Source organism: Carettochelys insculpta, chromosome 12, assembly GCF_033958435.1.
Source record: "Carettochelys insculpta isolate YL-2023 chromosome 12, ASM3395843v1, whole genome shotgun sequence".
NCBI classification, from domain to species: Eukaryota; Metazoa; Chordata; order Testudines; family Carettochelyidae; genus Carettochelys; species Carettochelys insculpta.
In genome coordinates, this window is record NC_134148.1 from 45172642 (window position 1) to 45190845 (window position 18204).

At 49.5% G+C, this 18204-nt stretch overlaps 1 protein-coding gene across 4 annotated transcripts in view; it reads left to right on the forward strand.

Moving 5' to 3' along the window:
- Positions 1-17644, forward strand: part of FRMD5 (FERM domain containing 5) — a 348761-nt gene extending 331117 nt beyond the window's left edge. For 3 of the 4 annotated variants that reach the window (XM_075007322.1, XM_075007323.1, XM_075007326.1), the window contains exon 14: positions 14488-17644. In XM_075007322.1, the coding sequence (XP_074863423.1) occupies positions 14488-15077 (590 nt within the window). In that variant the 3' untranslated portion in view covers positions 15078-17644. The remainder of the gene's footprint in view (positions 1-14487) is intronic. The other variant, XM_075007325.1, reaches the window with a different exon arrangement.
- Positions 17645-18204: the final 560 nt, after the last annotated feature.

Sequence of the window (18204 nt, forward strand, 5' to 3'; positions counted from 1 at the left end):
CTCAGAGGGGCCTGCTGGGGAAGGATCAAAGGGCAATGGTCGGTTTAACAGAAGGGGGTGCCCCCGTCAGGGAGGTGGGTGGGAGTGGTTACAGACAGCTGCACAGACCTCAGGCCCCACACGTGGGTTCAAATTCCTTTGGGGTAGTTGAGTCCAGGGTCAAGGGCCTCTGTCCATGCATCTGAAGTATATTATACACACCAACAGAGAGACCAGCACAGGCACGTACATAGTTCTAGGGGCACGACAGACATACGTGTGTAGACAGGTACCGATATATATATTGTACCAAAAGGAACAAAGCACCATTTTTGAACAATTCCCCCAGACACAATTGAGCGTTCTGAGCTGAGAGCTGTGGCCAGAGGGCTCATGGTACATTGTGGAGACTTACAGAAGAGACTTGGAGAGGGCATGTAGTTCAGCTCCCTGTTCTGGGGCAGGACGTGAGCGTCCCTGACAGGGTTTTGTCCAACCAGTGCGTAAAACCCTGCAATGCTGGGACTTCCACAGCCTTCCTACACAGCCTGCTCCGGTGCTCAGCTGTTCTTCCTAACAGCCAATTGAAATCTCCTTTGCTGCAAACCAAGACGCCTGCTTCTTGTTCCACCTGCCATGAATATGGAGAACAAATAATCACCACCTTCTTTATACCCAGGGCTCCTTCAGCCTTGTCTTCTCCAGACGGAACACGTCCAGCACTTTTAACCTTTCCTCACTGGTGGTATTTTCCAAACCTCTCATTAGTTTTGTTCTCTCCTCTGCTATTAGGGAGCTCGGGGAAGCTGAAATAGGGGCTCAGCTGCAGTTACAATATGTGCCAAATGCCCCTCAGCCATGTACGGTCTGGGCAGTCATCACATGAAAAATCTATTTCCTTAATCATTAAGAAAACGTTTGCACGCTTGTGCAGAAAAAAAGTTTTGGTCATTAATGCCCCAAGAAATCATGTATCTTGACAGGCTTGTTAGCTTTGTAGCCAGTGTGGTCACCGGAAGGTAGATGAAATGCACTCATGGCCTAAGGTAGCAGAGTTGTTCCCTGCATTTTATGACAGTGCACTTGGCTGGAAATACCAGAGGCTTAGGTTAATACCACTCACCTATAATTAACTCTGAGGTCTCCCTGGAAATGAGTTTGTGTTTTATTACAAACAGAGCTAAGTGCACGGTTTGTAGCAAGTAACATGGCTGGTTTCTGTAGCTGCTGATTCTCTTTTTGAATTTTCTGTGAGCAGCTTTCAAATTTTTCAGATCTATTTGAAATTATTAGCCAAATACTTTCTGCAAATAGTTCTTAGCTTGCTGACGGTTCACAACAAGGTTATTGTACGTGCTTGACATTCTGAGTGTGTTTGTTAGTTTTGATTGTCTGTGGAGATGACGTGGAATTGTGTCCTGGGCTCTGCTGGGTACAGATCATTCAGGCTTCCACTGTGGTTCCTCACTTACGAAGCCTTTTCTACCTAACTGTAGACGGGATCTCTGCTCCTGCTGGGTGCCTGAAGCCAGGGTTCAAAGTCCCACCTGGGGTGCTCCAACGAGCATTCCCCAGCGCAGGCCTGGCTGGCAGTGAGGGTCCTGCTCCTGGCGACCCCTGCACTATCTGAATGCAGGAGAGCTCCTGGCAGCCCCAGGCAGTTTGCCATACCTAGCCACTGCCTGTGGGAGTGGGATTGTGTTGCTCCTGAGGGACCACTGCAGGCCTGGGAGGGGATAGTCATGTTGGAGAATGCAGGGGGCCAGCTCATCTGCTTCTTGGAGTATGGCAGCAGGGGCTACCCCTCTTTTCCTGCAGGCAGCAAGACAGGCCAAGCATGTGTGGGGCCCAGAAGTCTGGAGTTAATTCCTCCCACCCCACCCCACCCCATGCACATTATAGCAGGGATAGGTGCTGTACAGGTACAACCCTGCCCTATACTTTGGGCCAGAGGACAAGGCCTAAACATGCCTGGACCCATCTAATGGCGCGTGCATGCATGCGTGTGGGTGTGTGTGTGAGAGAGAGAAATGCTGCTTATTGAAATTGTTCACAGCCTGGCCTTACACCTCCTACCACTCTTGGGGAGAGGGGGATGCTGACAGGCCTGGTTCCAACCCTGCTAATGCCCTGGGCAGAGGTCCTGGCATTTCTGTGCCTGGACGTAGGTTTGTCAGGTTGCTGCGGTGACCGTTCCCTGACAGGCCTGTGCTCACAAACACACCTGTGCTTCAGCATGGTTAGTTTCTTTTCCTCTGCTCTGCAGCAACCCGCCAGCACCGTCCTGCATGGGCTGGGCCATGGTGGAGCTGAACTGAGGAGGGCTTAGGACACATACCAAGGCCCCAGGGTTCTCAGTTGCAAGTGTGACTAAAATCCCAACCCCCAAGTGCCAACACACACACATTGCAACCTCCTGCTGGTTGGGTGGGGGCAGGGGTGGGATCAGTCAGGCTCCTTTTAAATTCTGCCTCAGAAACAGGCTTAGGCAGCCCAGCAGGGCCAGGTGTGGTAACGGGTGTGCTCCCGGGCATGCCAGCCCATGACATGTCTTCTGCAGGCTACTCCCAGCCTTTTGCCTTGGCCCTGCCACGAGCATTGCCAGCATTACCCCTTGCCCAAGTCCCTCCGGTGTGACACGTGGCTCCAGTCATCACGCCAGCCTAGGCGGTGGGCCGCCTTGCTGTGTGCTGGGGACTGAACAACTGCAGGTCAGTTGCAGGTCAACCAAGGCAGGAGCGTGAGACACCCTGGCAGGGCCATCCAAGCAGTTCTGGTGCCTTTTGCTGCCTGAGCATCTGCTGGGCTCTGCAGGGGGCTGGGGCTGCTGCTCAGGACTGTAGGGCTGCAAGAGCTGGGGGAGGGGAGGCCCAGAGCTGCAGGGAGTAGATCAGAGCAGGAAGGAAGCAGGGCTTGAGCCCTCCCCTTGCACACACTCACAGCGGCTGTGGGAAGTGGAGCAACTCGGACACAGCCCAGTCCACTGCCTTGGTTAGTCGATGGCTCCTGGGAAGCAGCTGCCTGGTCCCTGAAGCCAGTAGGCCTGGGGTGGGGAGCCCTGGGAGACCGTTTGTGTAGCTGAGTGGCCACAGCCAGGGAGCCCTGCAGGGTTCCTAATGGCTGGGCCTCCGCTTCCCACAGGGCCCAGTGGGTAGGAATGGCGATCCATGTCCCCTGGGAACCCGGGAGCCACCACCTCCCACAGGGCCCAGTGGGTAGGAATGGCGATCCACGTCCCCTGGGAGCCCTGGAGCCACCGCCTCCCACAGGGCCCAGTGGGTAGGAATAGCGATCCACGTCCCCTGGGAGCCCCGGAGCCACCGCCTCCCACAGGGCCCAGTGGGTAGGAATGGTGAACCACGTCCCCTGGGAACCCGGGAGCCACCGCCTCCCACAGGGCCCAGTGGGTAGGAATGGCGATCCACGTCCCCTGGGAACCCGGGAGCCACCGCCTCCCACAGGGCCCAGTGGGTAGGAATGGTGAACCACATCCCCTGGGAGCCCCGGAGCCACCGCCTCCCACAGGGCCCAGTGGGTAGGAATGGCGATCCACGTCCCCTGGGAACCCGGGAGCCACTGCCTCCCACAGGGCCCAGTGGGTAGGAATGGCGATCCACGTCCCCTGGGAACCCGGGAGCCACCGCCTCCCACAGGGCCCAGTGGGTAGGAATGGCGATCCACGTCCCCTGGGAACCCAGGAGCCACCGCCTCCCACAGGGCCCAGTGGGTAGGAATGGTGAACCACGTCCCCTGGGAGCCCTGGAGCCACCACTTCCCACAGGGCCCAGTGGGTAGGAATGGCGATCCATGTCCCCTGGGAACCCCGGAGCCACCGCCTCCCACAGGGCCCAGTGGGTAGGAATGGTGATCCACGTCCCCTGGGAGCCCCGGAGCCACCACCTCCCACAGGGCCCAGTGGGTAGGAATGGTGAACCACATCCCCTGGGAACCCGGGAGCCACCGCCTCCCACAGGGCCCAGTGGGTAGGAATGGTGAACCACGTCCCCTGGGAACCCGGGAGCCACTGCCTCCCACAGGGCCCAGTGGTTAGGAATGGTGAACCACGTCCCCTGGGAGCCCCGGAGCCACCGCCTCCCACAGGGCCCAGTGGGTAGGAATGGTGAACCACGTCCCCTGGGAACCCGGGAGCCACCGCCTCCCACAGGGCCCAGTGGGTAGGAATGGTGAACCACGTCCCCTGGGAGCCCCGGAGCCACCGCCTCCCACAGGGCCCAGTGGGTAGGAATGGTGAACCGCCTCCCACAGGGCCCAGTGGGTAGGAATGGTGAACCACGTCCCCTGGGAGCCCTGGAGCCACCGCCTCCCACAGGGCCCAGTGGGTAGGAATGGTGAACCACATCCCCTGGGAGCCCCGGAGCCACCGCCTCCCACAGGGCCCAGTGGGTAGAAATGGTGAACCACGTCCCCTGGGAGCCCCGGAGCCACCGCCTCCCACAGGGCCCAGTGGGTAGGAATGGCGATCCACGTCCCCTGGCAGCTGCAGGCTCCCTGCCTGCGGGCGCTCAGGTGCACAAACCGTCTGGAGTCCGGCCAGTGGTTAACTTGACATATTGCATCTGGCTGTGCCCTGGTGCCTTCCCAACCTGTGCAGCTGCTTCCTGGGAGCCCTGGCACACATATGGCCGGGACCCCATGTCCCAATCTCCTGCCCCCATCCTGAGCCCCTGTTGTACCCCAAACCCCTGGTCCCTGGCTCCGCTCCATAGCCCACACCCTTAGCCTGAATCCTCATTCCTGCCCTCCCCCCAGGTACCGTGCCTGGCCCGGTGAAAGTGTACAATGTGGGGGCGAGTGAGTGACTGTGGGAGTGGGGGGATGGAGTGTGCAAGGGTGGGGTCAGTGCAGCGGTGTTTGGCTCTGCAGTTAGAAAGTTGGCCCCCCTAGCTCCCAGGCCCCAGTTCTGGGAGGGTGGATAGACCAGGTCAGGTGCTTGTGCTTCCTGGGCACAGACCCCTTTGGCCCTGGGGCTAATCTGCTACTTTGCAGGGTGTTGTGATGCTTAGTTACTTCGTGTTTGTAAGACCAGTTGCTGTCTGGGCTGGAAGGGGAGCAAGCTCCTGCTGAGTGTTCTGTATTCCATTGTACCACTTACCTTCAGCCTGAGTGTGTTACTGGACCTGAAAAGTTTTCCATCACCCCGGACTGCTGAGTGTTGGCCCTTTGATGTCAGGCAGCTGTGGGAAAAGTTTAAGCGCCACTAGGGTTTACACCACAAGGCTGCAACGTAGGCAACCTTTCTCAGCACTGGCAATTGTTACTGATGTCTGACTGATACTCTGTCACATCTGGTGGTTCCCCTTTGCTTCCTTGTTTGCCTAGTGCATCTCCCTCATGCACGAGCTCACAGATTGGAGGCAGACTTCTGGTGTGACCACACAGAAGTTTCTTCAAACAACAGAGTTGTAGCACTTGTGTGCCAGCTGAAGGCTCTGATTAGATCATCTTGAACTGTATGTGCCACCTCCCACAGGCAGGCTTAAACCTGGGACCTCAGTGCCATCTAGGCAAGTTAGCACCGCTCTGGGCTCTCCAGGGGTTGGCCAAGGATGTGCAGTTACACAGGGTTTACCTATTAACCCAGGCTTGAAACTTCTGGTTAGAGAGCACTGAATGAACTAGGCTGTGCAAGTCCAAAGTCTCCTCTTCCATGGCAGTGAGCAGAGCTTTGGAATTAACAAAATAAACTTCCAGAAATCCCAAAGTTCAGCTCCTTTGCCTTTGGAAATGAAACCATAGTGCTCCAGGCAAAAGTATTCTGCTTTTGTCCCTGTCTGTTTTGGAAACGAGAGCCTGCAGTGCTTTGCTGATTAAAGGTTTTCTTTGGAGGAGGACAGCAAAGTGTTGGGATGCCCTTAAATCTGCAGCTACAAGGCTGGTCAGAGGAAGCTGCCAATAATGAAGTCACTGCAGTACTTTGATGTGCTTGTGATTGTGTAGTGCAAGCAAATGCAGACACGGGAAGACCAAAAGCAAAGCAGTGCAGATTAAATCCTAGCTAACTGTGACACAGGCACAAAACACAGGCATGTTAAAAAGCCCTTCCACAATCACGCAAACCTTTAGCAACACACTTTAGTTAGTTCAAAGGCTGCAGGAATGGGGTTAGTCAGGGCCATCCCTAGTGAGGGGCGGGGCCCACAGCAAGTCACCTGTATGGAGGGGTCCCCATTAGCAGTTTTTTAAACAGGTGAAATCTGGGTGAGGTGACCTTCAAGGGCAGCTGCCGGCTGCAGGTTCAGTCTTGAAAACACCCGGCTGGCTGGTCTCATGTAGTTTTTTTATAGTGAAGCTCATATAATGAAAATGCCTGATTGATCATGGTCAGTGTCATGAGCCTTACGTTCTGAAACCCCCTGGCTGCAGGAGTGCAGGGGCTGGGGTGCACTGGAAGACCTGGATGGTACTATGGCTTCCTCCGCTGAATCCCTACCAACTAGTCCCCCTACGTCCCCAATCCCCTCACCCAGTGCTACTCTCCTTTTAATTTCTCCGCTGTTCTGACTCCTGATACTGGCCCGTTCCTGAGCAGCATTCACATTTCTCCTGTCCACCTCCCCCACCCTGACCAATTACAATTTCATCGAAATCAAATTGCCCCCTCCAGCTCTCAAATTGTAGCACCTTATAGGCACTTGTTCCAAAATGCCTTGTGTCCAGGAGGGATGGGGTTGGCTTATTCTTGGCTATGTTAACCGATGGTTGGGTGCATTTGCACTGTCTGTGTAAATGACATTTGTCTGTGATTCATCCAAACATGCTCAGTGCCTCACTCTCTGTTTAACACATCGGAAGGAGACAGGTTGTGGGGAGCAGCCTGTAACAGGCTCCATCAGATGACCCCCACATTTGGATCACTAGGTCTATACTGCACTGCCAGAGGCAGATTCCCAAGCAATCTGAGGAACCAGTCAGATTGTAGAGCACACGGGTCAAGTTTTAAAGCTCATAAAATGGTGGGAGGCAGTGGAAGTCCTTGGGTGGTTCTGAAATTTGCCAGACCTCTCTGTGTGTGTGTGTGTGTGTGTACGCATGCGTGCACCTAGATCCTGGTACTGGTGGGGGGAACCCCCATGCTGGAGCCTGCTGCTGGGGAGCTGAAAAAAGCAAGGAGGACCTTGAGGCGCATGCACAGACACGCACGCACATGGCTGGGAGAGGCAGAAAGGGCAATGGAAGGGTGAGGTACGGTGCTGGGGGAACAGTTTTGGGCTATGGGTGAAGTGCTGGGGTAAAGACTGGCTGTTGGCCCTTGCCTGTGTTTGGATGCCCTGCTCCCCGGACAGCGGAGGGACCCACTGCTGGCAAAGGGAAGGGTCTGGCCCTCCAAGATGGAAACTTGGAGGGGCAGGTCAGGTCAGGCCAGGTCAGGCTGTCCTGCACAGACTGCGTGCTGGAGCGGCACTGGGGAGTTAGATGAGCACTAGGCCCCTGCAGAAGCCGGCAGGGAACACCGCCCCACCATGTCTTATGTCCAGTACAGCTCTGAGGCTAGCAGCTGAAGGGGGCACCAGGCCATCGCGTAGTGCTGGGCCTCTTGCCAGAGCACATTGTGGTTCAACGCCGCATGGAGTTGGTCAGAGACATGTGTAATGTCACAGCTGGCAAGGCGTGTGTCCTACAGCGACTGTGTGCTAGTGGGTGGGGGTGGTGGGAACTGACAGGAGTTTGGCTAGAATACGAGAAGGGCCAGTGCTGAGCAGTGGGTCCCTTTGGCACATGCTGTGTAGGGTGACCACCTGTCCCGCATTGGGCAGGACAGTCCCCTATTTGGGACACCAAAAAGGTGCCTGACATTTGTTAAAAGGGACATTTGTCCCATATTTAGGCCCTTGGGGGCTCAAGGGTGGGGGAGGGAGTGCCCATGGCCAACTCGCTCCTGGGGCTCAGGGCAAGGCGCACCTGCAGCTGCTGCTTCCCTGGGGCTCCAGGGCTGGGAGTACCCATGGCTGCTGCTCGCCCAGGGCTCCAGGGTGGTGCCTGCATTTGCTGCTTCCCTGGGGCTGGGGAGCACCCTGCCCCCCACCATCTCCCTGTCCTGTGTTTGGGACAGGAAGGTATGATTACCCTAATGATGTGCAATGCAGCACTGTGCACAAGAATGCATGGGGTGTCTGTGCACTCCCAGGTCTGTGCTTTGCCAAATCAGCACCACAGCCTCGTGCTCAGGTTTGAGACTGCAGTTAATGGGCCTGTCACCTTTTTTTGCTCTCCTGCATGGCTGCCAAACCCAAAGCGAGTTTTGAACAGGTTCCAGCCCATCCCTGCAGGCTGAAGCCATTCAGACCTGTTTGAGTAGCCTCATAGAATGCAGGGATTTTTCCTGTCCCAAGCCCAGGTTCCAGCTATTACTTGTTTGCACTAGAGACCATTATTTGCTATGTGTTAGCATGCAAAGTCTCATAGGCATGGGAGAGGTTCATGAATTATAGACATTAACCATGGACACACTACCCGTTAGCTCTGCTTGCTCATGGTGGCATAGTCTAGTCCAGGACTTGCATATGCCTGTAATGCAGGTTTGAGTCATAGGGCTGAGTGATGGCTGGATCCTGGGCAACAGCAAAGGGGTGGGAGTAGGGGAAGTAAAACAGTAAATAACTAAATAAAAAGGAAGACTCCACTCACTCGATCCTTGCTGTCATGGTTAAGGATTATGTGTAACACATGCTTGTATTGCACAGTGAAAAAATACAGCTCTTGGTGGTACTGTAACAAGTTGCTTGTGTAGCTTTAGAACATAGTGAGAGTACTTTACTTGTGGCCCCCAGCCTGTGCTCATGATATGTATACTGACACACCCACAGGCAGAAAGAAATTATACTCATTTGCCTTGTTTTAAAAAAAAACAAAACACAAATCTCCCCCCACCACTAACCCCCCCAAGGCCTTTAACCCACCTATGTGGAAATTAACTCTGTCATGTAAATTATGGATTTGGTAGCTTGTCTGCCACTTTGGTCCATGCAGGGGCTGTGGTGATAGTTCTGTGCAGCTAGGGACTGCCAGGCAGTGGCAGTACTTTGAGAACACCACCTCTGGGCAGCTCCTCAGCTCTTGCAAGCCAGCAGAGCTTCAGTGATGCCAGAGGTACAAACTTACCTCTGCAAACAATCAGGCCCATAGGCCTTATAGCAGGCTGCTCGCTGGGCTTACTGCGCCTGGATCATGGTGTGAGCCCCGTAGGCAGCAGAAATCAATGGCACAGTACTCATATTCCAACATTCCTCTCTGGCCTGCCTGTATCTGCTTCATTTGCATCACTGGGGCCACCTGGTAGCACCCTTGTTCCAAAGCCAGAGTCGCCCACTCAGGCAGTCGGTGCTGGATGTACGTTCTCTGCCACCACCCCTCTACGTGCTGTAATTACATGGCTCAGCAGACAGGGCCCTGCCCAGCAAATGTTACTGGCGGCCTTGGCGTAGCAGCCCTCTGCCTGGGAGTTTGTGTATGAGCTAAATCAAGCAGTATGGCAGTTAAAGGGGTCACAGCATGATGGCTCTGCTACGCACAGATGGGGGAGAGCCCAGTTGCCAAAGGCCCAGTGGCACCTAGGTCTGCCACCATTCTTCTCCTTGCATCTGGTACAACATCTTGCTCAGCTCTCCCTGCTGGCCCAGCAGAGACTGCAGTTTCAGGAGGGCGGTCAGGGCAGGGAGGAGGGGCACTAGATCAAACGTTGACTGTCCGTGGTTCCAGGTTTCACTTGAAAGCAACACCCTGGAGCTATTAATCAGTGTGTGCTCGCTCTCTCTCTCTCTCTCTCTCTGTGTGCGTGCACTGAAACATATCTGGATGCACTGCAGGGTTCAGGTTAACATGCCTGTGTTACCCCATGCAGCTGCTGTGACAGAGCAAAGGCAGTTGATGGAATGCACTTGCACGGGCCCATTATTGAAACCAGCAAACAGAACTTTGTCACTGCAGCCGAGGCTGCTACTCGACCCAGCACCTTTCCGGCTCATGGACGGGGCGGCCCGTATAGGCTCAGCTCGCTCTTTGGGCTATGTCTGTGACATGGCCTGCAAATGACAGTTCCCTGCTGCTCTCACACACGCCAGGTCTGAGGTGTGCTGCTTGCGTTAAACATGCCCATTCCTCGGGCCTTTGTGCCCGAAGCCTGGAGCAAGTCTAGCCATGCTCAGCTTTCCACCCTCAACTTAGAGCTGTGGCCTATTGTTCTGCCTCCAGCTCACACAGAGTGCTCCATGTGTAAAAGGAAGTGGTGGATAGGTGTGTGGCCAAATAGCATCCAGCTTTCGCTCAGACTATACCCAACCACCTGGCAGCATGGCGGTGGGTGAACCTGCTGCTTGGAGAGGCAAGCTCCTTAATCTGTGGCCTTGCCCATCCGCCACCCATGCTCTGCCCAGATCCCCAACCCACTCCCTTCCCACTGGCTCCCTCATTTCTCGCTGCTCACCCCTTCCAGCCAAATCCTTGAACCCAAATGTAGTAAATGATACTTTGGGGGGCGGGGGGCAAAAAAAACCACAAAAATAAAAAAACCTTTTTTAAGTGAACAGACTATATTTTCCACTGTACACCAGATTCTGACAACTGGACATGCAGAAGGTACTTAATTAAATGTGGGAATTAAAAAAAAAAAAACAAAAAAAAACAGCAATCAGTCACAGGTTTCTTTCTTTATACTGAAGTATGCCAGAGATTTATTTGCAAACACTTTGTAGTAAGGCCAAGTCAGTTGTTGCAGAATTAAAGCATTTCTAGCGAAGCTAGAGACATTATTTCCCACTACTTGGCACTGGTGAGGCCTCAGCTGGAGTATTGCATCCAGTTTTGCCCTGCTCCAGTAGAGAAAGCACATGGGTACATTGGAAAGGGATCAGCAGAGGGTAATGAAAATAATTTTGGGGGGGGGGAAATGCCTGGAGCACATGACCTGTGAAGAGAGGCTGAGGGACTTGGGCTGATTTAGTTTGCAGCAGAGAAGCGTGAGGGGCGAGTTGCTAGCAACGTTCACGTTCCTGAAGCCGGGGGGTGTGGGGGGGGGGGGGTGTGTGTGTGTGGAGGGGAGAGAACCGACTCTAACGAGGACGTGACTGATGGCAGAACAAGGAGCAATGGACTGAAGTTACAGAGGGCCAGGTCTGGATATTAGGGGGAAAAAAAAAACTACTTCATCAGGAGGGTGGTGAAGCACTGGAATGCAGTACTGAGCGAGGTGGTGGACACTGCAGCCCCAGATCGTTTTAACATCCCAGCTTGATGTAGTCCTGGCTGGGATGATGTCATTTGGGGTGGGGGCTGGACTAGATGACCTCCTGCAGGCCCTTCGTGCCCTAGGGTGCTAAGATTAAATATTACGGCACACACGGTGCAGCCTGTCTCTGATTTACAGTTTCTTCAGCAGTAGTTCTAAGCTGAGTTTATATTTTAAAACCTTCACTCATTCCAGAGCACTACCTATTTAAACTCATTGACACAAAACACTCTTTTAAATTAATGGGTTAGTTTGGTCTTAATTGCTTTTAGCAAAAGGGAACACGTGTTGCCTTTTTTTTTTTTGTTTTCCTACCAAGACATGGTCATGAAATTTCATTAGCTCGTTATATTAAAAAAAATTTTTTGGCATAGCAAAGAATTTTATAGCTTAGTAAAGGACTGAGAGTGAGTGTGTGTGTGAGAGAGAGAGTGCGTTTAAAATTAGTTCCTCAGTAAAAGGGAGCCTCATTTATCCAGTATCAGCGGGGTAGCCATCGTAGTCTGTAGCTGCAAAAACAACAGTGTCCTGTGGCACTTTATAGACTGGTTTTGGAGCAAGTTTTTGTGGGCATTGACAGGCAAGCATCTGACAAAGTGGGTCTTAGCTTATGTGCTGATAAATGTGTTAGTCTATAATAGTGGTTCCCACATATTTGCCCATGGCACCCTTTTAAACTCAAGCGTTTTGCAGAACCCCAATAACAGTTTTATATATGAAGCTGAAAAAGCAGACACAAGTAAGGATAATAATAAACAACTGCTGAACGAGGTCATGAGATCATTGTTTACTTGCACATAATTAAAAACAAAAAAAAAAATCACATTTAATGTGTACAAAAATAAAGCTCAAACTAAGCTGTATTATATTGGCAGTTTTCAATGCAAAGCATGTTTTTTGGGTCTCTCTCTCTCTCTCTCTCGCCCCCCCCACACTTTTCTTGGCAAATTCTTTTTTGAGAGTTGGTTTACTATTGGAAAGTTGGATTCACAGATCTGGTGCAGTATTGTCAATATCTGTATTTAATTGTTCTTGCTGCCTAATTTGAGAACCCAGTTGCACGCACATATGTGCTGGCGCAGGGTAACAACTGATGACCTGCACATCTTGATAAAGCTGAAGATTCGTGACATAAGCTGCCCCAAAATGATCCAGTGAGTATGGGAATTTACAGTGGCATATGACAGACAAGTGTATCACCAAGTGGTGACATTATCATTCCCACCTGGCTAAGCTGGCATTGCACAGGGCGCTTGCTTGTGACAAACGCAAATGAAAATTGTTTTTAATAAAAAAAAATTCATAACTGCTTAAATAGTATTGTGTTTTCAAATAATAAAATGGCAGTGTAATGCAATTATAAAATGCCACAGAACCTCTTGGTCTTTGCCCACGAAAGCTTGTTCTCCAAAACAGCTGTTAGGCCCTATGCCACAGGACTTGTTTTTTGACGATAGAGACTATCTCAGCTACCCCTCAGATGCAGGATGAATTGTTGTTTTTGTCTGTTTAAAGACACTCTTTTGGGGTCAGGCAGGATGAAACCAGAGTAGGGCTGCATAGCAAGGACAGGAAGAAAGATTTTGTACTATAGTAATTACAATGTATATTTTATATGAGGCTGGTCATTTGAAGAAGTGTTTTTAAAAAAAACTGTGCATCTCCAAGCAGTTAAGACTAAAGCTGAATACTCAAGAGTGTGCATCTAAATATCTATGCAAGGTGTTTATTTTTTTTAAAGTGATGTAATTTTTGAGTCATCCACAAACTGATGCATATTTAAAGCAAATTTTAAACTATGGTCCTGTAGCCATAGTAATGCACAGCTGTTCTTTTTTCCTCCAGTAAATGCAGGGTTAGCACATGCCTGCTGCTGCTTCATGGCTCCTTCACAGGGTCAGTGTTATGCTAATAGGGCTGACAAGCTGAAAGGCCTGTCACTTTCAAGTTAACAGATATGTTTGGAGCACAGAGCCTCACCTGGCTGCAAGCTACAACAGCCTGTTGTAGGAGCCTTCAGGAAACATCAATGGGGACAGCAAGAGGGGAATGGTTGTGCGCTAGAGAGGCATTGCCTCCTTTTGCCTCTTATGTTCCCTGCCCAAAGCCCAGCAGCATAGCCATTTTCAAGCCCATCTGGCACTGCTACTGGGAGCACTTTGAAACAGAAGTGGTAGAGGGGCTGGAAGCCAGGGCCTGCTAGATTCCTAGTTAAGGTTACACAGCTTTGTAGAACTAAAATGAACATCCAGTCAGTCTGACTTTTGGGCTACATCTTGGTACCAGAAAGCAGCACTCATCTGGGATCCTGGCATATGCAGTTACTACCCAGAGGGTCTTTTACAGAGCCGTAGCTGGCCACATGGCACTAAAAGGGGGCTGGATCTTGGGAATCCCTTGCCTCAGTGAATCCAACATTCGCTCCCTTGCTAGGGGATTGAATTTTTCAAGGCATTGTATTCATGCATGCAGATTTTAGAGCACTTTGGAAAAAAATCATTTTTTTTAAAAAACAGCTCTAAATATCCCATGAGTGATGCAGCTGCCCTCTTCCTCACAACCGCATAATTAAGGAACGCTGTGAAACTCAACCAAGCACTATTTCTATGGTAGCTGGTTGTTGCCATTTCCAAGTTCATTTGTACTGCTTCTTTACCTAAGGTCTTTAATATGTGACAGGAGGAGTTAGATTGTACTAGCACTCAGCAGTATTGAGTTCTAGTCACGGACACTGATTCACTGTGGGACCATGATTAAGTTACTTAGGTTTCACTGTTCAGCAGGGTCCACTAATTTTGGGTTCTTTAATTTTCAGGAGACTCCCTTTGGTGGGCAAGGCCTGATTTTTCAGCAGTGCTAAATGGGCAGAATGCCCAATCTTTTCAAGCATTGTTGTGCATGCTCTTCTCAGAAGAATCAGCCTGGGACCCTGAGGTTGGGCTCCCAAAATTAGCAGACACTTGAAAAGTGTGGGCCCAGAGTCTGCCTGGGTTTCATTTTCGGCATCCATAGGATGGGGCATAATCATAACGTGAACGGCACTGAGGCTGAGCCTGTTCCACATGTGCGAGCTGGAGCACGCTCTGTAAGCGCAAAAGCATTGCTTGCTCCAGCCCCAGCTGGTCCCATACAAGGTATCACCACCCCCCCCACACGCCCCGACTAGTCACACTACACCTGTGCATGAGGGTGTCCCATCACGTCACTAACCACCCTGCGCCTTCTAGCTGCGGCACAGGTCCCACACTGCTGTCTTCCTTCTCCAGGCCTGGAGTCTCTGCGGGACAGCGCTCACTCGACCCCTGTGCGTTCAGCCTCTCACAGCGACGCTTTCATGCCTCATTCGCGGAGCAGCAGAGCTGAGAGCAGCGAGAGAGTGGCAGTCATCTCCGACGAGATCTACAGCCCCGCAGACAGCGTGCTGCCCACACCGGTGGCAGAACACAGCCTGGAGCTGATGCTGCTCTCCAGGCAAATCAATGGCACCCCCTGCAGTATTGAAGAAGAAAAGGAGTCTGAAGCCAACACACCAACTGCAACTGAGGCTGATGAGCTGGGAGGAGAGTTCAAAGCCTTGTGTCAGGGTGGTGGTGGCGGCAATGGCGGGACACATGCTGCACAGGTGAATAAGTTTGTTTTAAGTGTCCTCCATTTGCTCCTTGTGACAGTTGGACTCCTCTTTGTTTTGCTCCTTCTCCTGATCGTCCTTACCGAGTCTGACCTTGACATTGCCTTTTTCCGTGATATTCGCCAGACCCCCGAGTTTGAACAGTTCCATTATCAATACTTTTGTCCCCTCAGGCGATGGTTTGCCTGCAAAGTCCGCTCCGTGCTGACCCTGCTCATTGACACCTGAAGGCATGACTCTTCCCAATAACTAGCCAGGTGGATTCCGAAGATACCTGCTACCAGTTCCCAGCCAATGGGACCCATCGTGGCATCATCGGCCCATAAACTAAGTCCTCCTTTCATGACTCAAAGTACACTGCGCCCTAGGATGCGTTTCCTGGACGAAGAAAGGGATAGATTTGTGCCAGATTAAAAATGCCTTTCCCAAGAGCTCCACTCTCCTGATGCGCTCCTTCTATTTTTAATCCTTGACATTTGCAGAATAATTTAAGATTTTAGTTTTCATAGATGTATTACTCTGAAAGGCTCAAATCAGAGGAATTTATTTTATTACTACTGATTAGTGTATTCATGTCAGGCAACAGCAGAGACACTAGTGCAAGCCTGGAGATACTGCATTATGCAAGAGCTTTAGCAATGGTGCTACTGAGTGTAATTTAATTACTAGTGTACGTTTCATTATTAAAACTGCCTTTGTGCACAGCACTACCACCTTCAATCCATTATTTTAAAGAGACCCTCTTTTTAACTAACCAGAGCTTCTAAACTGGCAAAGGGTTTTTTTAATTAGGAAGTGGAGTAGTACAATACCAACTGTCAGCAGCTTAGAAAGCGTTTTCACAAGCAACAGAGCAGGCAAGAAAAAGGGAAACCAGGAATGGCAGTGTAAGTCTGTTCCTTTAAATAGCCTAGAAAGATGTGAATCCCTCTTAGTCTACAACTTAGGCCTTTTCCAAATATGTTAAGCCTTGAATATTTAGTGCACCACAGGTGTGACATTTATCATAGAGGTGTTAAATCCCTAACTTCAGTGGAATTGAGTATACGGGAATAGTAGATAAATGTACTCACTTATGTTCTATGAAGTCCAGGTGTGTAGTTAGTAACTATACCTGATTTATTTGGAATACATTTTGCCTCAGAAAGTTGTTTTGTATAAAAAGACTGTTGAACCTATATTTTAAACAAAATAGCATTTTGTTACTGATATTAACCAAGTTTTTTAAAACCTTTTTGGAGTAGAGAAACAGTGTGATATAAAAAAAAATGACTGGAGCAAGCCAATGATTCTGAAAGTAAGCATTCTGTGGAATCGAATTCTAATGGCAAATTAACCCATTACTAATTTTGTGGAAAAAAGCAGTGCAGGGTTTTTGAAAAATTTCACAGGTAAAGAACAGAATTGCGAAGTGGAGGCAACACTGAAAAAACCCCAAGACTAACAGGAGATCTGTCCTTCAGGAAAAAATGTAATTTACTAATTTCTATTGTGACATGAACACTTGAATTTTTGATTGCTTGGCAAAAATAGCAGCTAATATTAAGGGGAGCAATAATCACTATTGTAAAGTTTTATCAGAAGCTGGGCATATTTAACAAAACAGAAAGCAGACTAGCAAGAGTTTCATTTCATCTCAGGGAGAGATTTTAAGCAAACCGAGGCCACAGACCCAATTTTAAAAGTCTGATTTACATTAGCTGCACATCAATCCACCTCTCGACACAAAGTCAAGCACTGCTGGTGCGCACGCACACACATTGAGTCCCTCTGATGATGAGTTTAATTCTATCTTAAACTGGTCATTCATTGTGCTCTTTCAGCAAATGCTCCATTATCAATATAGAGAATAATTGGAATGTTAGATTCTGACTATTTGCTACTGCAATAAATAAAGTCCATTTTACTAGTCTGTCAAATCTAAAAAAAGAAAAAGTAGTTTCATGTCACTTTTATTGTAAAAATTAGTTGTGGCCATTTGATTGTTAGAAGAGCTAAGGAAGATTTTACATTCAATTGAATAACTCTAAGTTAGTTTAAGTTGTGAACGCCAATCTAGAAAAAGGTTAGATTTTTACATAGCTATACAGTCTTATGCAACATAGCAAAATTAACTTTTAGTGTAGTGTTCCTACCTCAATCTATAGTAAATGGTGTTTCTATGCAGTGAGTGGTAGTATTAAACTAAACATTTTCCATCCTAAATTAAAGATGCAGAATCCCAGTTTTACTTGCTAATACTAATTGTCTGTCATAACAATCCATTACTATTCAGTGACAGGTGCGGCTCCAATATGTTGCACATTAAACATTTTCAGAACCCACAAGATATGAAATATTGACCTTGAAGAACTTTGGCATCAATCTGCTTTTAGAACAATGATAAGTACCATCCCTTGTTTAATTGTTTGCAGTTTTCATCTGGCATTTTACCCTGAAACCAGTAAGTAATTTTTTAATCTCATGGTTTTCCCCTCTGTGTGCCACAATGTGTTTCATGTTTTGGTGTTATTTTGTTTGTCATTTGTATGAAAAGGTGCTTCCATAGTTCTTATATCAGAGGAAGCAACACTCTAGTGGACTGCATCTTTGAGCAGTAAAGAGTAAAAATGTCAGGAAATGTGAATTTCTTAGTTTTCATAGATGTTAACCTTTCATGTGCCAAACACTGTAAGTTACATTTTTTCCTCCAAAATAATATACCTTTTGCTACATATTCAGTATGTAGTTAGCATAAAATCATTGGTGCCATGAAAAGTATTTTTAAATTTAAATAAATATTTAAGTATGATGAAAACCAGAGTTGGCATTTTTTAAATAAATCCCTCATCTGACTGGTGACAGTTAATATTTTACAGCCTCAGTGTCAATTTTACTTGATCAAAACCAGCAGAAATTAGTCTTTGAACAGGTGGTTCCAAAAGAGCAGAATTTGACATTTTAAGCAGCAAAATTCCCAAGTTATTTACACCCTTCAGATATCTTAAGCCTAATGCGCACATGATCTCTCTCTGCATCACTAGAGGGATCTGCATGCTGCCTTTTAACAAGAACATAAGAATGGCCGCACTGGGTCAGACCAAAGGTCCATCCAGCTCAGTAGCCTGTCTGCCAACAGCGGCCAGTGCCAGAAGCCCCAGAGGGGGTGGACCAAAGACACGATCAAGCAATTTGTCTCCTGCCACCCATCTCCAGCCTCTGACAATCAGAGGCCAGGGACACCATTCCTACCCTTGACTGATAGCCTTTTATGGACCATGAATTTATCTAGCTCTATTTTGCCTTTGTCTGTTGACTTGCTTTGTTTTCTAAAAACCCACCCTTCAAAACATTTAGCTCAACTAAAGTAGTGAGG